Source organism: Pithys albifrons, chromosome 5, assembly GCF_047495875.1.
Source record: "Pithys albifrons albifrons isolate INPA30051 chromosome 5, PitAlb_v1, whole genome shotgun sequence".
NCBI lineage: Eukaryota > Metazoa > Chordata > Aves > Passeriformes > Thamnophilidae > Pithys > Pithys albifrons.
This window is the reverse complement of record NC_092462.1, coordinates 47,767,296-47,789,704: the sequence shown is the minus strand read 5'-3', so window position 1 is coordinate 47,789,704 and position 22,409 is coordinate 47,767,296. Positions and strand designations below refer to the sequence as shown.

The following is a 22,409-nucleotide window of genomic DNA, read 5'->3' as shown; positions in this document are numbered from 1 at the left end:
CAAACAATACCTGCCTTGCTTTGAAATTTCAAGCTGCTTTTTTTTTGTAGACCCTGGCAAATATTTTAACGAACTCCTGATTCCTTCCTAGTTCCAGCTCTGATCTCAGCCCTTGTGGATGATCACCATGGCACTGCAGGTGGGCAGACAGTGAGATGCTTGGCAGAGGGGACTCCACTTCCTGATGTGGAATGGCTGGTTTGCAAGGACATTAAAAAGTAAGAGGAGTGGGTGCTTTCTCATCTAAAATATGATTTGTATCCTCAATTAATATAATTAGTAACTGTACCATGTTTTCCTCATTAAGAGCCAGTAAGTTTTAGGTAATTTTTATTTCTTTTTTGGGGCATGTTGATTATATTTCAATAGAGGTTGTCAGTGTACCTCCTATTGCATCCTACAGGAGAAGAAATGATGCATCAATTCAGGAGGTTTCTCTCATAAAAGTTTTGTGTTCAGTAAGTCAACTCTGTGGATTCCACAGTTCCAGTTTGAGTAAGGACCTTGAGAAATAGCTGTCCCTCCATCCAGGGAGTTATTTAAATTTCCCAGATAGTTCAGTCTGCCTCACTAATGTGTTGTGTTCTTCTAAATTTTCACTTGTAATTATTCCCCCCTAATTATAATTTTCATCTTCAAAGTATTTTAGACATGTGGAGTAACTACTTCCATTTTTACTAGTTTCAGTCTGGCTCTCTGTGTCTCCTGGAAAGCTGCTTTTTCCCTGGGGTATTATCCAATAGGAATGGGGAGACAATGCATGGAAGAAGGCTAGGAGGCCTTGGCACCTTCAAGCTGTGTTCTGGTCTCCCTGTGCTAAAACCTCTTACTGCCTGGTGGAATGGTTGTCCTCCCTGTCCCCAGGATCCTTGTATAGTGCTAAGGAGAAATAGTGATCCATCCAGTACCATAACTCCATGGTGTACACAGTGACATCAAGGTCTATCTCCATCAGACCTCTGGGCTGCATTGTTGGGCCCTCCAATCAACAGCAGTAATGAGGATGAGAAGACAAATTATTATAAGGGAAGAAAGGTGCAGGCTTTTCACAGAGGCAGTTGTAAGAATTTCTGGCCTTTAAAAGGATTGTTGTCAGAAGAAATTTGCAGGGAAAGGTAATTCTTGTTCTGTTCACTCATTTATCCATGCCACCCAGTGCTCATTTGCCTCATTATTCTTCTCTGCAGGTGCAACAATGAAACCTCATGGACCCTTTTGACTAACAATATCTCTGATATACACATGGAAGCCCACCTGGATGAGAAAAATATGGTGGAAAGCCAGGTGACCTTCCAGAAAGTGGATGAAACACTGGCTGTGCGATGTGTGGCAAGGAATGACCTTGGTGCTGTTACTCGAGAATTGAAGCTTGTGGCTCCCAGTGAGTTCACTTTGTCCTTCTGTGAAATTGCAGCTACCAGTTTGACCCCACTCCAACACACCCCAGTTCAGTCTCAGTGGTTGAAAGTATGAATTATTGTAGATAATTAATTAAAATGAAAGGGTTTTGCACCCTGGGACATCTGAGGATGAGGCATTCTACAGGTCTTTATGGTGAATGTGTTTTTTGCTTATTATGAGGTTCCATAATTCATTTTATGTTTTTATTGCCACTGGCTATGGGAACATTTTTCTAGACAATCTAGATTTGGTTTTGAAACAGCAAGGCAGACCAGCTCTGGGCTAGGAAAGACTTTGCAGTTGCCAGCCTCTGGAACTGCCTCTGCCATTTCTGTAGGACATGGGAATTGCAATGATAGATGAGATGGGTGTCTTATGTGTGTGTCATGTTCCTCACAGCTCAGGAGGAAAATATGGTCTGTCTTTTTACTCCACAGCCTTGAGATCAGAGCTAACGGTGGCTGCTGCAGTCTTAGTGCTGCTAGTGATTGTGATAATTTCACTGATTGTCCTGGTCATCATATGGAAGCAGGTAATGTAGAAAAGCATTCCAGTTTGGATACTGAGCCCTGATGGATTTTGACCTACTCTGAATTCAGGCACAAGACTGATGGTTGGCTTTGCATTCAATATTCTCTGCAGAAGCCGAGGTATGAGATTAGATGGAGAGTCATTGAGTCTATCAGCCCTGATGGCCATGAATACATTTATGTGGACCCAATGCAACTGCCCTATGACTCTAGATGGGAGTTTCCTCGAGATGGGTTAGTGCTTGGTAAGTTTTGTCTGAGGCAGTAACCTCATTCTTCTCTGGGGAGAAAGACTATTAAGGACAACTCTGAGGTCTCTGCGACTGGGATTTCCAATGGAAGCTATGGCCATAAAGTCCAGAGTCTCTCTGTGCCTGTCTCCTCAGTTCTCCTTCCTCATCCTCTTCTTCTCCTACAGTGGCATCAGCCTGGAAGGTCCTTCTGTTAGTGTCTCCTGTGTCTTTGTTCCATCTCTCCCCCATGTGCCCTGTGTGTAGTGCCTACCTCCACGTGGCTGAAGGGTACACTCAGCATTAAATGCCCTCTTAAACACTCACTTCTGCTAAGACATCCACAGGAAGGGCATCAGTATTTTTTTATTTGCAAGAACTTATGTGCAGAGGCCAAGGGAAATCTGCAAGTAGTTATGTAGTTTTATTGAAAACATTTTTTAAATTATTAATTCATGCTATGCACGTATCAATGTTGAGTAACTGCATATTTTTATGGCTACTGTCCTTCTTCCTTCTCCTTCTGTTTTCTTGCTTTGCTATTCCTCATTGGAATTCATAGGGAATTCAGTCATAATTAATTCTTCAAGGCTGGTCCAATCTGTCATTTTTATCAATTGAAAGTGTAATGATTATAGAAAATTTTCATGCTCTATCCAGATAATGCTTTAAAAATACAAGTCTCCCCTCTCTTGGAGGTATCTCTGCATCAAGTTGTATCAAAAAATACAAGAGAAGAAGGTGAAATATGTCTTCTGTTTGATATACTACTCCTCTGTTATAGTTCTTCTTCCCCATCACAGAGAAAGAATTGATTTTAATTCTTGAAAGAAGCAGCACAAAAATTTCTGGTTCAGGAACAATATCCTTTAATTAAATTCTTGTTGCTAATTGAAGACTAGAGGAGGGTGGACACTTAATGGAATTATTTTACCACAATCCAGATTTTAATTATATGCCTAAATAGGATTTGTCAGATCTGAGTTGTTAAAGACCACCACTGTGACTTTGTCTCCTTCCCTCTGACTCATGAGCACCAGCCTGGTTCAATGCTTTCTTGTTTATAAGTATATTCAGGATAGTCAGTGCTTTAAAACGTAATGCAACATATCTTTTTAGTAATCTGGACTGCACAAACTTTCTTCTTGACACACCTCACATTTTTGCCATATTAAATGCTTGCTGGTGTGGGAGGACCCTCTTTTGTTTCTGGGGCTGATAATTCTGTTTTGCGTGTGTTTTCTTTTGTCTGAGTGGGAGATGACAACAAAGCAATTACACCTTTAGCTCAGGGAGTCTCTGAAGCAGTTTACAAGTCCTTTTTGGCTCAGCCAGATGAGCATTTCCCATCCTAGCTGTGTAAGCCAGCTGGCATTTATTTGTTCTTTCTAGCCACTAGTGCCTGGCGTGCAGTGCTGTGTTAAACACCAGCTCTGAACATTGGCTGGATGAAACTTCAATTGATAAATTTGGGTTACGCTGCAAATTTCCCTTTGCAATCACTGCCCCACAGGGTATGTAGTGCACTGCTGTTTGAAGCTCTCAGCAGCCAGCACAAATCTAGGAGATGCGTAACAGAACTAACAATGCAGTTATGCCATGAGCTGCTTTAACACCACTGCCGCCTTCTGGTTCTGCTGAGAAGTTTCGAGGTTCCAGCAGGACCTGGACCTCCTTCTCTGGCTGGTACAGCAGAAAGCAGGGCCTGTAGAGGATTGGGGTCCATGTGCTGCTGCTCAGGATCCTGGGGTGGCTGTAGAGAGATGGTAGAATTGCTCTCATCACCTCCCAGCAAGCCACTCATTTGTTCTGCTGACCTCAATCAAATGAAATAATGGTTTGGCATGGAATCAGACCCATGCCTGTTTACAAAAGACAAGATTCAAGTCACACAGCACTAAGAGAGGTCATACCTATTTTCTCATTAGTCTGGAAACTGACTTAGGTTATAAAGCTTGACACTTGTTTGCCTTTTGATATAAACCAAAAGACTTAATTGCTTAATTTGGGGTGGGCTGATCATCCCCATTCAATTTTAACCAAAGAAACATGCAGTTGAGATGGTTGCATCTGGAAGAAGTTCACAGACTTCACCTTTGTATTTGTGTCCTCTGAACAAAAATGCAGCAATTCTCTGCCAGGGACAGCAGAAAAGCTCTATGAATGAGCACGGAGGCTGAAATAGGCACTGTTCCTGTACTAGTTTGAGGGGCCTTGAGCTGCTGCTGTGTTTGCACAGTCCCTCTGTGGTGGTGAGGCAGATCTCAGCCGTGCCCGTATACTGAAAAAAGTAATAATAATTCTATGCTATAATTCTGGGCTTCATTGAAGCACTCATCAAAAATATGATGGCATTACAGATGCCTCCAGTTCTCAAGCAGTTCAGCTCCCACCTGGCTCCAAATTTTGAATGTAAAAGACATAAGACTTGGGCTACATCTGCAGAGAGGGATGAAAAGGGGAAATAGTAGTGATGGCTCCCTACCACTCTGGAAGTGCTCTCACTGTCTCCACGTGTACCCCGACCCAGCAGAGGAGATGTAGAGGGAGATGTGAGCTTCACGCTCAGCTAACAATATGGTTTGAGGAGGAATTGGCTTGTGAAGACAAGAAGATCAAGGAGAATCAGCAAATGCGATCACATTCTGAAGGATTGCATCCTGCCATATGGCTCCCAGACCTTCAGTATGAAAAGTTTCAGGGGCCAAATTTCAGACTCAGGTGTTTTAAATTAGTCTGAAATTTAGTGGGAAGCTTTCTCACATCCTGATTTGGAAGGATAACCTTTGGAGCAAAGGAATCTTGAAATCACATAGTTTCTGTGGGCATGACAAGCTATGCTGTCATAATCTTGGAGAGGTTCATCAGTGTTAGCTAAGTGTTTTTTAACCACTTTTTATGTTTCGTAATGATGTAAATATCTTTTGGCTGGAAATTTTATTTTAAAAGTGTATATACAATGAAAGTGGGGGCTGTAGCCACAGGATAACAGAAACATATGGCATTGCATGCCAAATAACACCTTCAGAAGTGTAAAAGGTGACAAGTTCAAACTTCAAATGAATGTAAAAAATAAAATGCTGTACATATCCAAAGTAAAAGTCACTAATTACTCTTTCTGAGCTGAAAGGTAAAAAGTAACATAATATAAGATAGAGAGCTTGTCAGGCATATGATAATATCCTGGCATCTGGACCTCATATACGGATTTGTTCACTGAATAAGTGTTCCCTTGATGAACTTTGTCTTTAATGTGGAAGCTATGAAATATAGTATTTTGGAGTATATTTGTGCAGTTCATATTTCTCTAAAATTTCACTCAATCTGTACACAATTCTTTGCAGACTGTATCTGTATTAGAAGACAGGGTATGATAATCTAAAATTTTTGTCTAAACTGATTGGTGGGAAGAGTAAAGGTTATATCAACTTTAGCTGTTTCATTACAGCACTTGGAAATTTGCAATACAATTTATTCCAGAAGATGAAACACACTTGTACATTAAACTTCAGAGAAGTTTCCCCTCATATGTGATCAACATGTATTTCAGCTTCTTGCAGATGTGAAATGGCCCTGCCTGCCTATTTCTGAATGTGCTGTCGACGTGCTTTAGTCTATCTTACTGTTAGATGCATCCAGCATTACATAACAGATCAAAACTACAGCCGAGGGATCCAATTCAGATTTATAAATCAGGAACATCACCATATTGTGATCAGGTGCTGACTGAGGCAGAGAGGTCAACTTAAGTCTAGGACAATCAGTATAAGAGAGGATAAAATGAAGATGACAGGACACAGGAAGAGATGAATTTGAATGAATTGAGCTTCCAGGTGCAGGTGTGCTCCTGATGTTTGCTTGCTTGCTACTGTTTAAGAATTGTACTTAATGAAGGCATTTTATATCTGCTTTTTCTGCTAAGCAACAACAGTAATAACAAAAATACTAGTGGTCTGGCTATGGGAATGCACTCTTTCTACAAAAGAATTAACTCGTAGAGGAATGGCAGCAGGAAATGAGCTGCATGGCTGCTACTTTCTGAAATAAATAATGCTCTCCTTTGTATTCAGGTCGAATCCTTGGTTCTGGTGCTTTTGGAAAAGTAGTTGAAGGGACTGCATATGGATTGAGTCGTTCTCAACCAGTGATGAAAGTAGCTGTGAAAATGCTGAAACGTAAGTTGTCATGGTTCCATTTCCCAAGCTAGGGGATGGGCAAAGTAGGGCAAATTCCCACAGGGTTATTCAAAACTGTTTATGTATTAATTAATTCTTCATATATGATTTGAAAATGAATGGTGGAGTGACTGAAATTTAAAATAAACCTTTAGATTGGTTTATGGTGTTTCAAGACAGAAAGCACCCAGGCTTTTGAAAACATTCAAAGTGTGGGTTCAGCTGACCAGCCACACTAACTTATTGGAAAAGATAAAATAACAATGAATGTCTGTGAACAAAAGAGAGCTACACAATAAAGGGGAAATAGGCAGGGCTTGTGTAAGAATTTTAAGTTTACTGAAGATTTCCTGGTTCATGAGAGCTGAGAATCTGATGCAGTAATTCTGGAGGAACCATGAGGAACTTGCTTGTGTTGAAATGAGTAGTTTGTAGAGTGCTTCTCTGCAATCCACTGTACCACTGGAGAGGGAAAAACAGATGAGGTCAGCTTTTGAGCTGCATCAAGTGCATCTTTTATTAATGATTTTTGACTCCTCTCCTAGTCTTAAGAAAGACACTTATCAAGTGAAGGATACAGTCTTCAAGAAACTGTGGTAGCAATGCTTCAATGAGGCAAGCAAGGCGATATAATTTGTTACTATGAAAAAGGTGGTTGCTCCCACTGAGTGGCTACTGTGTTTTTTCAACAGCTACAGCTAGATCCAGTGAAAAACAGGCACTCATGTCTGAACTGAAGATAATGACACATCTTGGCCCCCACCTGAATATCGTGAATCTGCTTGGAGCTTGTACAAAATCAGGTGGGTTTGGCTGGCAAAGGTTTCATGTGGGATCATTATTCACTGTTTAACAAGCACAGAGATTTCAAGTAAAGGATTTAACAATAAATATAAATCAATATAGGTTTCACAAACCTGCTTGATATTTGGTAATAGCTGCAGTCATAACTTAGTAGATAAAAATTTATTAACTCACAGTAACTTCTGTGGTTTATATTTTATGTTTTACAATTTTTGAGCCTTTGTTTGTTGTTTTTTGTCAGGTTTTTTGTTTCATTTTTGAAAAACCCCACTCATCAATGCATAATTATGCTTTATTTTAACAGGTCCTATATACATCATTACTGAATACTGCTTTTATGGTGATTTGGTGAACTACCTACATAAGAACAGGGACAATTTCCTGAACCGACACCCAGAGAAGCCAAAGAAAGATTTGGATATCTTTGGGATGAACCCGGCTGATGAAAGCACAAGAAGGTGGGAAAAAGGGAAAAAAATTACTTGTGACTTCAGGAAATGTCATTACTAAAACCCTTATTCCATTTCTTTAATCCTTTGGTTTAAAGCTTTCCCTACTTTTTCTCATTAGACTTTTATTTATCAGGTTTCATAGATCTGGAATGGTTTTGACACTTTTTTTTTTCAGTCTCCCTGACATGTGTCCTAGATTCGGGTTTCCTGCATGTAGAGATGTCTGCAATGCAAGGACCACTGTAGGGCCCTCATAGACATCCTGACATCCCAAAGGAGATTTTTATTAATATATAACAGCCAGTGTTCCTTTTCCCCCCCCTTATTTCTATTCTTTTCTTTTTTTTTTCTGTAAAAAACCCTGTCTCTACCCACTCAAGTTTCAAAAACAGAGTTCATCTGCCTCTTTCCTTGTTTTCCTGCTTGAGGAATTTCCACTGTCTAAAACTCCTTCCCTTTAAACAGCTTGCCAGAGCTTGTTCTCCAAGTTCAAGTACTCTCCTTTATCTACCAATGGCTCCGTTAATCTTGATAGTTTCCTTATTATATGGTTAATGTCCATTCCATAGCTTTTTCCAGATGGTGATGAAGGAAGCTTGTCATCATACATTCAGCAATAATGCATTGTCATAAAATTAGCCAGGATTAGAAGGTGCACAGAGATTCACCCCCCAAAATCACTCAGACAAATAGGTCAACTAACTTGGTAGCTGAGTGCAGCCAGGACTATTCACCTGGACGTGGGTTTGTTCAGCAGGACTGGATTTGGCACAAATCTTTGGGTGAATAAATGACATGTATCATTTGGAATGCCTTGAACTAAAAGCCGTAGGTAGTGATACTTGAGATTAGTGGGATGTGGGGAAGTAAAGCAATATGTTTACATACCTGAATATTGACAAAAGCCTAAGTTTGAAGCTCCTGTGTTTGACTACGGTAATGCACAAGAACATGTACTAGTGAGTGATGGCTATATTACATACATAATACATGTTACATTATAATACAAGATCTTTATGCATTCCCCATCAAGCAGCCAGCTCTTATATTTCACAGCAATACAGTTGTACACCACAGGAGAACTGTTAGACATGCACGATGTTGTGGCAGGGAAGTCACCTGGGAAATGCTAGCTGATTCATCTGTATTTTCTTTTTCAATTTCAGTTATGTGATATTATCGTTTGAAAACACTGGAGAATACATGGACATGAAACAAGCTGATACCACTCAGTATGTGCCAATGCTTGAAAGAAAGGAGGGATCTAAATACTCTGATATTCAGAGATCTGTGTATGATCGACCTGCTTCATATAAGAAGAAATCCCTGTCAGGTAATGTAAAACTGTCCCTTCTCCATATATCATTAATACAAATGATTCTTAAATAAACACATATCTTATTTTTGCCCTCTAAATGAGTGTAAACTGTTCAGCTCTGTTCAGCAAATGTGTGAGCTATAAGTTTATGCTTTTGTTCTGTTGTTATGCTCTAGGGATAGGAGTGCATGTTGCTGGAGCAGAATGGGTCTAGTTGTGTATTTGCTTCTGTTCTGAAGCACTGAGTGGTTGTGCCCTGCAACAGGGCTGTAGGCAGTCTTTGGAGGCAGTGATTTTATTAGTCTTGTAGTTTGCAGGATTTTGAGCAATAGCAATAATCAATAACAACAGTAATTTATATTGGCCTGTTTTCACTTAGATTTCACATTAACTGACTCTTACCATATGCAGAACACTCCCTAATACTGTCCTGAATTATGTAATGAAGATAATGAATGCATCCCATTCCCTGCCTCTGTTCTCAGAAACAAAATATGCTTTGCTTTATTAATAGACGCCATCATTTCTGCCTCTAGGCCTTGTAAACTGAACCACATCCAGCCCCAGATTTACAGGGCAGACTAATGTACTCATGTTGTGCTCTAGGGCAGTCGGGGTAAATGAATCACTGAATTTTGACTGTTTTTTTGCTGGCATCTTTCAAAAAAGAAGTAAGAACTGTTGCCATAAAATTCCTGAGCCTTTTTGTTGGTATTGGATTAATCTCAGTGAATACTTGCTGGCAAACATAACAGTGTTCAAAAGTAAATGCATAAGAATGTATATGCATGCACAAAAACCTAATGAAGGCACCACCTCTAAATAAATGTTTTTGTACCACACACCGAGTAAACAACCTGTGTACATTCCAGTGAACCTCTTTAACTTCACTTTTTGCTACAGTTGCCAGGGGAAAAAGTTACAGACAGGAGAAAACCCAAACCCTTTATTTAATACTCAATGTTTTTAATAATGCAGCATGTGTCAATGACTAATGAAGACAATAAAAGATGGTTAGTTATTATGAAAAGACTGTTTTGGCCATGGTACTCTGCTAAAATCATCAGCTCAGAATCAAAATAGATAGGGGAAGATGGATGATACTTTCACACTCCACAGCACAAACATATTTTTCTCTTTTTTTCAATAGAATCAGAAGTCAAAAACCTTCTTTCAGATGACAGTTCTGAGGGCCTCAGCCTATTGGATTTGCTGAGCTTCACCTACCAGGTTGCACGGGGAATGGAATTCTTGGCTTCTAAAAATGTAAGTAAATAAAAAAGTAAGTAAAATGGATGAAAGTGTAAAAATGCCTTCTTCTCCAACTGTGGATTTCAATTTAGATTTTGAAGACTTTGCACAGTAGAATATACTTTTTGGAGGTGTAGACAGATTTTGTGCTTGCCTGGAAACAACGATCACCGTGGTGGGAAAAATCAAATCAACCTGTGACACTGCTGGAGTCAGGGTGCCAGAGATAGTGGAGGATCAAGGCAGGGTCTGGGTGAAGGGTCTATACAGCCACAGACCAGCGTGGTCAGAAGCATAGACATACCATTAGTATGTGATGGGTGGAATGGGAAAGAGTGGCATCACTTTTGTCTCCTCCCCACCACAATCTATCTGCATAAGACTTCACTGGTTCTGGGGACTGATGGCTCCCTGACCGTGTTTACAGGGCAATCCACGTGCTTGTTCAGTAAAAGGTCTTGTTAAGACTGTGCTCAGAAGGTCAACCCTTTTTCAGGGATCTTTATAAGGGAAATGACCCTCATGGAATTAGCATGTCCTTGAACAACTTCATTTCTCTCCATATAGTGTGTGCACCGGGACTTGGCAGCTCGTAATGTCCTCCTGGCTCAAGGAAAAATTGTGAAGATCTGTGACTTTGGTCTGGCAAGAGACATCATGCATGATTCCAACTATGTCTCTAAGGGCAGTGTATGTACTTAATTTCCTGACTTTGGCATTAACTGAAATGAGAAGTGTCAGTTTTAAATGTTGTTTCATGTTCTTGCCATTCAATGTTTGTTACACTAATTGACCACTGGAATGAATGCTTCTCAGAACAACTTTATTTCTGTTCATTAACTCCTGTAACTTTTCTAACTGCTTTAAAGTCAAAAAGTACTTGGCCATATTTAGTACTTCACAGTACTTTTTGAAATGGCAAGTTTTGTGATTTGATATATTATAAAAGAACTGTCAGTGTGATATCAAGAGAGTAGTGACATATTGAACAACAACTTATCAGATCTAGTTCAGTAGTGCCAGATTTTGTATCATAACATCAGTCAGCCTGGTCACTTGCTAGTGGTAAAATGAATAGAGTTATGGATTAATCAGTTTTTGTGGGGAACAACTAGTAGCATTGCTTATAATCCTGGTACCTCTGTGTTAAATGAAACAAAAAATTAACACTAGCCAGGTTAACACAAGTTTTCTTATATAGAGAAGTTATTCCTTGCAATCAATCAACAGTTGTAATGGTAAGCATTTCTTTAATGACTAATCTGTGTGGGTGTTGGTCTTTTTGTTACAGACTTTCCTCCCAGTAAAATGGATGGCACCTGAAAGCATTTTTGACAACCTATACACAACATTAAGTGATGTCTGGTCTTATGGCATTCTGCTGTGGGAAATATTTTCTCTTGGTATGTACTGTGAATCTTTCCCTATGTGTAGTGATTAAGTATTTTTTGGTTCAAACTGTTCTACAAGAAGTATTTCAAATTCTACAGTAAAATATATGCGTGAAATCCACTGCTAGTTGTTCTATACATTTCAGATTCCAGTGTTAGGTGTGAAGTGATATGTCCATACTGTCCCAAAGTTCTCTTTGGGGGATTTTTGCAAGATATTCTTTTTTTTTTTTTTCTAGAAAACTAAAAGAAATGAGTGAAAATCCTTTGTGGAGAAGTATTGATGTGTCATACTAGGATTAATTTTCTGACTAATATAAGAAGGAACATGTTTCTGCCTTTCAATGGGTTGCCTGGGGCTGAAGCCAAGCTGAGTGGCTGGTTTGAAACAGTCTCTCCATATATGTTTCAAAAGAGCCTGTCTTAGTCTCATTATAGAATGAAAATAAATGTCAATCTTCTGGGACACTGATTTCCAATTTCCAGGTCAGCACTGTTCACACAGTTGGTTTATGGCAGTGTAAAGTGGTTATGACAATATATAGCAGTTACAGACAATGTACAGTTCCCAGCTGGGAATAGCCTGGCTCTTTCCTCAGCCTCATTAATCAGACCCCTGGATGGGTGGCTGGTCTGCTTCAGCAAGTGTACATTGCCCAGATTTACTCTCAGAAGAATTAATTATGACTGTACGGTATCTACTGCTGCCTCAGGGCAACCCTGAGCTTAATGCTATTTTCTAGAATAAGTTGTCATCTAGCTGCTCCTCAGAAAACAGGTTGCACTACGATTTATGATATCGATTACTGTAATCTCTGGGCATTATTGAATCTTGCAAATATCCATTCCTCAGCATCCCTGAGAGGCCTGGGAGTGCCAGTGGATTGCTCGGGAACTGAAGCACACTATACTTCACTGCCCTGTAAAGAAGATTCTGAAGCCCAGTTTTAGGTGAAAATCCAGCTTTTGAAAGAGCTGAGGTTTCTGGAGTAATATTGTAGTATGTCTCCGCCATCTGAGAAAGCTGTTCTTTCTTGGAAAGCAAAACATGTCCTCAGCAGTGTTTGTTAACGAGGTCAACTTTGACATCTTACTACTACATCATCATGCTGACTGTTTTAATAATCCCTTTTACACATCAGCAACAACTAGACATGAGTGCAATGATGCCTGTGTGCTGCAGCCCCAAATTATCACTTAAGTGTGTCAGCTCAGGGGCCAAGTCCAAACTTTTTGACAATCCATATACCTGACATGTTAGCTGTTGTCTAAAGCCAGCTGCCTATGTGAGACAGCTTGAGTATGGAAGGGACCTAGTCACACTGAGGGTTTGCTGTCACAGCCTGCATGAGGTGAATAACTCAGACCATGTCACTCTCAGCTGTCCTACAGATGCCAAAGGCAACAATTCCAAATAGGACAAGAGTACTTGCTAAGTTCTCACAGAAAGTCAGTGTCAGGGCAGACTCATGACCTCAGATACGCCAAATGCAGGTTGATGACCCAATCCAGGTATCATCCACTATCTGTGCCCAGTATATTCTGTGAACACTGTAAAGGTATTTTTTCCTAAGTAGTACCTACTTTAACCTTTCCTAGCCAACGTTTCACATAAAGATGTACTGACATCAAGACAATAGCTCTAAAGTGAAACACTGGCTAGGAAAGAATCATTTTGATGACAAGTCAAATTATATGAACAGCAAGACAGTATTTGGGAACTTTGCATGGATAGTCAAGTACAGAATAGTACTTTTAATTCTCTTCTATCTGCAGGTGGTACACCATATCCTGGCATGATGGTCGATTCTACTTTCTACAATAAGATCAAGAGTGGATACCGAATGGCCAAACCTGATCATGCTACCAGTGAAGTGTAAGTGTGCACTTGGCTTTTCCATACCTGGCCAGCCTTCAGACTTGGCTTTAGTTTCTGTTTGGTCACTTGTGTTCCTTTACCAGCTGGATAAATTGGTTTCCGTCTTATCTGCAGGTACGAGATCATGGTAAAGTGCTGGAACAGTGAGCCAGAGAAAAGACCTTCTTTCTACCATTTGAGTGAAATTGTGGAGAGCTTGTTGCCTGGAGAGTACAAAAAGGTTAGCTTTTTAAAATTTTCTCTGTGTTTTCTGTGTACTGTTTCAGAGTGAATTGTAAGTGTTCCAGTCATGAGCATTGAACTGGCACATCCTAACCTACGTGAATTATGTGATTAGGATGAGGACACTGCATGATAGGTTTCTTCCTTCAAGCTTACTGAGAGAAGCAGTTTGACAGTACTGACTGGGAAGCAGAACTCTTCATTTTTAATGACATCCTATGAACACAATTTTTCTACTGGAGAATTGGTTTTATATAATTTCATGTAATTTTCTAGGCAGTGAAATAATCATAAAAAAGGGAATGCTTGACCATATGTATAATGTCCCTCTCTCCCTCTTTGGACCCTGCCACCAGCAAGTTTTCCCCTCATACTTTTGATAGCTTTGGACAAACTCTACCTGCTCCATCATTCAGTGTTTCATCTTTCCACCTGCCATAAATCCCTTCTCCCTACTCTTCTTTCACAACTACTTGTCTGCTTTGTGCTGCCACATTTGCTTCTGCGTCACTTAAAACTTACGTGTCACTTTTCCCTTCAAAGCAATTGAAAATGCTGGGCTTCTCTACCCAGTGTTGCTGGCTCATAGGGCAGAATATTTTCTGGGCTAACATTTCACAGCTGCCCATCTAAAGAAAGGCAGCCTTAGTGAATGGAAACTAATGAAGGGGTTGAAATTAATACTTTCAGAGCTATGAGAAGATTCACCTGGACTTCCTGAAAAGTGATCACCCAGCTGTCACACGCATGAGAGGGGACAGTGACAATGCTTACATTGGTGTCACCTACAAGAATGAAGACAAGCTAAAGGACAGGGAGAGTGGATTTGATGAGCAGAGGCTGAGTGCTGACAGTGGATACATCATCCCCCTGCCTGATATTGACCCCGTTTCTGAAGATGAACTTGGCAAAAGAAACAGACACAGGTAGGGGCAGTTTACAGGGCCTGTAACCCATACTCACCATTTGGACTCATGTTTGGCAATGTCCATTAACATTTTTCAGCATCCTACTCTTCAAATAATTTTCTTAGCTCTGTTGAAAATGCTTATTAAGGGAGTCCAATGCAAATATGGTAGCATGACTGGTCACACTCTTTTCAATGGGAAAATGTTATTATCCTTGATTTTTGATTGCCAGGAGAAAGGGACTGCAGGTAGGGTGCTCCTGTGTGTTTCTGGGACTCCCTTACTAGCTTGGCCAAGTCACAGTGGCTGTCTGGTGGCTTTGTGGGCACATTTAGCAATACATCTTGACTCCACAGCTCAACACCTTGGAGATTCATATGACATCTCAAAGGATTCATTTGTTCTGTATGAGACCAGTTCCAAAATTTGGGAGAAGTTGTTTTTAATATCTTCTATGATACAGTTTTCTATGATAGCAGGGTATCCATGGCTTTTTACTTTTCTCTTGTCAGTTTGCATGACCAATTTCACTACAACACAACACAACACAACACTGAGTGACCCTAACTGTGAATGGCTGAGGTTTAATTCAACACATAATTCATACTACATAGAATTAGCAAACTAGAAACTTTTTTTTTTTTAGTATTTTTGTGGAATATTCAAGAAAGGGAAGAATGACATATCTAAGAAAAACTATCCAGATTAAGACCTATTACCTACCTTTGTTATTTTTATCATACTGCCTGTTATTGCTGTCTTATTTTCACCTGATGTCCCTAGATTTACTCAAGTGACGTATTGCCACAGCAGTGTCATAAAACTGTTTCTCTAACAAGTTGCTGGCTGAAAGTGTTTGGAGGAATATATGAATAGCCTGCTCCTTTGAAATCCCAGGTGGTTTGCTACTTTTGATATACAAGATATCATGTCCTAAGAATTTAGTGGTCAGTCACCTCAGATTGCATCATGTGTAGTGTAGGGTTCTGCCAGAAACTAGACTATGTACCCAGCCACATTTGCCATGTATCTTACCTCTGAGATATTTGTCTCTTGCAGTTCACAGACATCTGAAGAAAGTGCCATTGAAACTGGTTCCAGTAGCTCTACCTTCATCAAGAGAGAGGATGAGACCATTGAGGACATTGACATGATGGATGACATTGGGATCGACTCCTCAGACCTGGTGGAGGACAGTTTCCTGTAACCCCATGAACACCTTCCAGCTCTGCACACGGGGAAGCTTGCCGTGTCATCTACAGACTTCTGCTCCACAGAGAAAACCACTTTATTGCAATTTCAAGGATGTAAAGAGAAGATGGATATGTACAGAGGAACTCCCAGTAATGGGCAGAGGAATCAGCCTGAGTATGAATGAAAGAGACATGTTGACCATGGATTTTTTTAGTGTTGCTTCTTGCAGTACTTCAGTAACATCTCAGTGTTGTTTGCCATTTGAACTGGTAAGGGGACGAAGGGAAAGGCCACAAGCAGACCAGTTTTGTGTTTCAAGGGCATTCATATGACTTTGATGAATCAAATTTCCACTGCAGCAATATTTCACCATTGTAATTATGTAAATAACTGTCTACTCAAGGATCTTTTGAGGTGCACATTGAACGTAGGAAATGGATTTTAGAAGGGATCACTCATGAATTTTGTGTACTTCCTCCCTCAATCTCAATGTCAGCTGCTGTTGAACTATCATGTGAATTAAAGAACATGCAAAAACCACTTGTGGACCAAAAAGGTCTAAAATGACAAGGGACTGACTGGTACTACACATATTTTACTTTTTACCATTAATGCAAGTAAAGGGGAATAATACTGATAATAATAATAATAATAATTAAAAGTCAGTCTATAATAGGTGTTAGAAACCTAGTAAGTCTTTATTAACTCTAGAAGGTAGCTGTTTTCAAAATAATACTACTACTGTTTTCAGTAACACTAAATGTATATTTTACAATTCATTGTCCTTCAGTAAAAGCAGAGTATCAAAAAACTTTTTGAAGTGCAGGGGAGAAAATTACGACCTAAAATTTTTAATGAAACAATTATCTTTTTTTGGATCTACACAGTAGGGTAATTGTTCTGGTTAGCTAAAACTGCTTAGGGAAAAAATTGAGATTTTCTCTCATAAGGAAGTAGCTTTTCTAATCACGTACACTAGAAACAATTAATTGTTCTCTGACTGAGGTTCTAAAAATTTAAATTCAAAGTAAATTATTCCAGATTTCCAAGATTCTGGAAAATGGAGGATTACGATAAATCACAAACAATATCCCATTATTGGTGTTTCATGAGTACTCAAAATAAATCTTATCCTGGGCTTAGCTGTGAAGAATTGATTCGATATTTGGACTGTTCAAGGAACAAAGACATCTCTCCCAGCCTGGAACTCAAGTCTAAATCAGAAGAAATAATTCTGCAGCAAATATTCTTGTCTTCATTTTCAGGTTCAAACTGGAACAGAAAGCTCTGTTATCTTTGCAGACTGTAACTACAAAAGGTCATTATTTCCAAGACTGTTTTGTGGAAGAAGGTGTATGAAAAAGAACCTGCTTTCAGACTGCAATTGTTGTTTTTTGACACCACTTATATGAAAAAAGTATTAATGATTACTGCTATCACTGTACAAGGTGTTATTGAGATATGATACTTTGGAAGACTTACATGTGAAAAAAGGTACACCACTGCGAAGGGCTCCATCCTTTGTGGTACTCAACTTTCAGACTTCGCCTTAATTCAGTGTGAGGAGCACCTCGTACAATGTGCCCAGACTCTGTCATGACATAACCAATGCAAATGCAGTGCAAACTCATTTCTGTGTTGCAGTATTTTCCTAGGAAGTGTGAAAGACAGACCAACATGGATTGACAGAACATGGTACATGTTAAACTACAGTTTAACTTCAAATGGCCCTGTGAAAAGCTCCACAAGTCTCCTTGGCTTCACTTGTTGTGGACAGTTGTGGATTAAATGGAAGCAAATGTAATATTGCCAGTGTCACAGGGTGAAATGCCACACAGGCAAATAATTCTGAGCCTGGATTTCAAACTGTCACCTGGCTGAGGCCATGTACAAACTACAGCAGATGTGAAACAGGACCTGAAGTGAGTCACCACATTTTCAACCCTGATGGAAGCTGACAATCAGAAAGAACCATGAATGATGGCACATTCTCTATTTCTTGCAATCAACAGATCAAGACCAAGTGTCTTCCTGGGGGCCAGGCTTTAGACAGACATGTCACTGAGCTCTGCATGGGGACAATTGTGAAATAAGACTCTTGATACAACAAAAACAGATGAGATGATGTAATGTATCCCTCCAGTTATGAACTATGAATTGAGGAAATATAAAATGTCTATGGATATCCCAGATATCTGAATGGCCAGTTGAGACCACATGTGCCTTAATTTGCACGTGTAGTTATTGCAATTGCGCATTCAAATTAGGCAAGCATTTTACCTGCATTTTTGCACATGACCTAGTGTTCTTCAGGGTTTGAAAATCAGCCCCAGCAGGTTTTTTTGTATCAATTACTGGAATCTAAGGACATTTTCATGCAGTCTCTTCTTCCCCCAACTGGTTTTATTCGGTATCTCACAGCAAATGTCAGGCTAGGCTCAAATGGTGGATGTGAACCAGAGCTGGCTCACTTTCTGGTCCATAGTAATGTTAATTCTCCATCTTGTCCTGAGTATTGTGCAGATGAGCTGCATCTGTGGCAGGACTCTAGTCAAACCCAGCTCACTGCAGGCTTGGAATCAGATAAGCTGGCCTGGAAACTGGAACAAGACGCAGAGGAAGAGAGGGAATTTACTAGAGAAGGAGAAGTGTGAGAGGGTGAATTTTTTGGGTTTACAATATTATCAGTATTACAGATTTTTTTTTTATGGCTTAATTTTTGAGAAGCCACTGGAAGAGATATTCCCAAAACTTTTGCTACAGTAATTGTATAGTGACAATCAGTGTTAGCCTATGAAATGCAGCTTTTAATTTGGAAAGGCCAACCAATTCCTTATGGCATGGTCTGCAACTTGTACAAAATGGTCCTATTACATGATGAAGGACGTGAAATATGATGATGTTATACATCAATATGTATATAAGTATTTTTATATAGACTTCTAGAATACTGCCAAAACATTTATAACAGCTATATCACTGCCTTTGTTTATATTTTTTTTTACTGTGATATATTCCACAGGCACGTTAACTGTTGCACTTTGAATGTCCAAAAGCTATATTTTAGAATAATAAAAAAGGAAGTGTTTCCAAAATTATGGCTGTTGTGAAATGTTTGAAGAAGGGCAAATTGGCCTGAGTGATGGTAGGCAAAAAATGTATTTCAACAATGCCCCTGTTGATATTTTGTGTTTGAAAAAATCTTGTAAATTAAGATCTCTATATTTCAATAAATGATATATAATTTAAGGACATGTGAGGGGTCTATACTCACTTATTGATAGTTGGTTATAAAGAATCAGTCTTCCTTGGAGATTTTTCCCCCAAGAGGTTTTTAGTCAATTTAGTTCTCTGAAAAGCCATCAGGCAGCAATGACAAGCAGATCTCTGAGCCCTTCCAGTGGACATAGTGGGGAAGTACTGGCAGCAAATGACCTGGATAGCAAGTGACAACTGTGGGGAGCCATGCTGTCTCCCAAAACATGTCAGATGTGGTGCTCCAGTGATTGCTGCCTGGAGCAGAGCACATGCCCTGAGGTGGGTAGTGGGTTCCCTACACAAGAGAAAATCCTTGGCACCATGTGTGCTGTGGGGTTTGATGCCTACTGATCTGTGCATGCTCAGAAAAGACCTCTGGCTGCAGGGGTTTTTAAACATATGCAGAGCTCCTTTGCTTTATGAATCAAACCAGGTTTCTCCTATGGTTCTGTCCTCCCTCACTAATTAATTTTACACAGTTGATGTCACTGAATGTGAATTTGAGATGATTTGCAAGATTTCAACCTGAAATCAGAGTTGAACTGGACAGCTGCACTTGCTGCATGGGAACCTGTCTTGGTTTGCCAGTGGGAGCCAGGCAAGGCTGGCCGTGGGAAAGCCCTATGAACAGGTAAGTTAACAACCTTCTGTCCATGGAGTGGTCACTGTTCTTAAAACATGCTGGGGAATACACACTCCATCTCCCCTCTTCCTCTCTTTCACCATCTCCTGACAAAGAAAACCCCTCCTCATTCAAATGGAGTGCAGCATCCTTGACTCTTAGGTGAGAGTTACAGTAGGTTGTCTCTCCTTTGTGTTCTTGCTGAAGAGGAGTCTTTATTTTGTAACACTGCCTGGACACGTAACACTTCCTGCCACCCTGGGGAGGGGTCGGGAAAGAGTCATGGCAGTGCTTGTGCCCTTACATCCTGCTCAGCTGTGCACCTGCTCTTCTGGAAGTTCAGCAGCTGTGTGAGACATGAGGGCTGATGAGCTCATTTTTCCTGCTGTATTGGGTAAGGGGTGGGGGTACTGAAATCTCTCTGTGCAAGAGCCTGGGTACAGAGCTCAGATGAAGTTTCCCATCCCCTTTTTCCCTTTTGTGGTGTAAGGTGTATTCTCCCATGCATAGGATACAGCTGTGTGTGCCTGTGAGCATGTCCGTCCATGCTGGAGAGCATGGATAGTGAGTTTCTCACTCTCTTGCTGAAGTAGATACATTTTGGGCAAAAGCTTAGCCCCTTGCTCCATTGATAACCCCAGACTGGGGATCTGACAGGAGTCCCACTCATCTTGCTCCCTGTCTCAAGGTCTCTGCAAGTATTTGGCTGGAAATGTGCCAAGGGAGTGCACTGGCACATGGTAGAGTCAGTCTTCCCAGGAGAGAAGAGCTTTGGAAGAGCAGCACTGTGCCTGGAGCAGCAAAGAAGAGTGGGTTTCTGGCCAGGATGGCAAGGAAAAAGTAAGGAATGGCTTTCTACATGGGTCCTGTGCAGAAGACCTAAGTTTATGCAGGTAAAAAGATCTTTGGTTAAGCTTCTGGATTGCTATGAGTAATGCAAAAGGGAAGCTGCAGGTTCACCAGCCATAAACAAGTCATACAGCTACTTGGAGATGCTCTCAGTGGCTCTGGAAACCTGACGCACAGTGTCTTTGCAACTGGCTCAGCAAGATTGCTGTGTCCCATCAACTTATCCTCATTGCTAGAGGTTGTGTGGTATGGGAGCTCCGTTCTGGCATGATCTCCTGGAAAGATGAGAGGGAAACAAACAAAAGCCTTTGTAAGCTCAAAAACAAAGAAGAGAAAAGTCACCCCCTGAACCTGGGCTAATTCAGGAAGCCAGCAGCTGAAGCAGAGTCCATACTCCTCGAGAGTCACATTACTGATGTCTACACAGGATAAAATGTTGGGTTAAGGCTTGTCCACCAGATGCTGTCTCTGTCCTGCATGCCTCAGCATAGCCAGCTCCTGTGAGACTAAAACACAGTGGGTGGCAGAGGAGGCACCAGCCCCTTCCTCTGCCAGTGCTGATGTTCAATGCTTTTCAAAGGGAAAACGTGTCTAACTTCCAACCCAAATCCATTCCCACCCATACAACTGGAGGTAAGGATTAGGGACACCTCTAAAAATTCCCAAGGTTCCTTTCATTTGTTAATAATACATTTACTGAAATAAAGACCCAAATTTTTCTTTTCCAAGTTGGCCACAAGATGGAAGCATCAGACAAAAATATGTGAAATCATTCTTTTCCTCATCCTTTTTTTGTTTTTGCTCTCACAGCAGCACATTTGTACTGTCACTGTAGAAGCAGAGCAGCTGGAACTCTTAAAACATTAAGTACATATAGTGTCTAACTGCAACAACTGTTTTGTTCGGAAAATCTAAGAACCTATTGTGATAACCATAGTTTTCCATAGGATGACTAGCAACTGCCTTGCTATCTGTGATGGCACAGAAGGACACTCTGCATATTGCCTCAAAAAACTTACCTCTTGTGGAGAGAGAGGAAGGGATTTAGAATAAAACATAACTTTAAACACGATGAGGAGTGAGACCTTAGATTCCCAAACTCAGCTGAGACTGCATCTGTCTGTCTTCATTCATTCTTTTATTGCTTTAGTGTTGTGCTGGTGTTAAATGAGGAGTCAGAAGCACTCCTGAGCTGAGAGCTGGATTCATGTGCCTTCATGATACTAAACAAAATAGTTGGGATCAGTCAAATGCATGTACCAAGATCCCCAAGCTCTAACTCCGAGAAGGCATGTGGTTCGAGGGTTAGGTTGAGTTTGTAAACTTATTCTAAGTACTGCAGCAATCAGATATATCATACATTGCCATATCCACCCTACCATTAGCTCTTCTCTCCTCTGCCAGCAGAAAAATTATTTGCTTTATCATTTTTCATAGAATGATGCAGGCTTTGTAAGAAAGGGGATATAATTTATTAGACCAATTGATAAATCTGAAAAAAAAAAGCAACTCATGTCAGGTCTTGAGGTGAGGCTGGGGTAGTTACAAACTGGGTTGTGTTTTCCAGCTCTATTAATTGGCCCCATAAAAGACATCTTCCCCATATTATTACTGTGTGGCTGAGACAACATCCCTTGTGTTGCCAGCAGAAGCACGTGCCAGCTGATACCTGTGTCTCAGAAAAGCCTAGTTAAAGGCAGCTTTAAACTTTGAAAATGGAGCCACCTTGTCAAAGGTAAGGCAAACATGTGTGCTCCCAGAGACAATTCTGAAAAAAAGTGGGCCCCATCAGCAAGTGTATTTGGGTGTCACTGTATTTATACCTAGGGCATGTGTAATCTTATGATTGAGTGCTTTTTAAGGTAGAGTTTTGCTTTGCTCACAATATATTTGACATGCAAAGTGATGGGTGCTTTGCTAGGTAA

The 22,409-nt window shown here is 40.4% G+C and overlaps 1 protein-coding gene across 1 annotated transcript in view; it reads left to right on the top strand.

The window, feature by feature from the left end:
• PDGFRA (platelet derived growth factor receptor alpha) overlaps positions 1 to 19,009 on the top strand; it is a 34,051-nt gene extending 15,042 nt beyond the window's left edge. The window contains exons 9-23 of the mRNA XM_071556477.1: positions 92 to 218; positions 1,188 to 1,381; positions 1,839 to 1,933; positions 2,044 to 2,176; positions 6,232 to 6,336; positions 7,029 to 7,139; positions 7,445 to 7,598; positions 8,759 to 8,925; positions 10,061 to 10,176; positions 10,729 to 10,851; positions 11,453 to 11,564; positions 13,329 to 13,428; positions 13,546 to 13,651; positions 14,344 to 14,579; positions 15,621 to 19,009. Of these exons, the coding sequence (XP_071412578.1) occupies positions 92 to 218; positions 1,188 to 1,381; positions 1,839 to 1,933; positions 2,044 to 2,176; positions 6,232 to 6,336; positions 7,029 to 7,139; positions 7,445 to 7,598; positions 8,759 to 8,925; positions 10,061 to 10,176; positions 10,729 to 10,851; positions 11,453 to 11,564; positions 13,329 to 13,428; positions 13,546 to 13,651; positions 14,344 to 14,579; positions 15,621 to 15,768 (2,027 nt within the window). The 3' untranslated portion in view covers positions 15,769 to 19,009. The remainder of the gene's footprint in view (positions 1 to 91; positions 219 to 1,187; positions 1,382 to 1,838; positions 1,934 to 2,043; positions 2,177 to 6,231; positions 6,337 to 7,028; positions 7,140 to 7,444; positions 7,599 to 8,758; positions 8,926 to 10,060; positions 10,177 to 10,728; positions 10,852 to 11,452; positions 11,565 to 13,328; positions 13,429 to 13,545; positions 13,652 to 14,343; positions 14,580 to 15,620) is intronic.
• Positions 19,010 to 22,409: the final 3,400 nt, after the last annotated feature.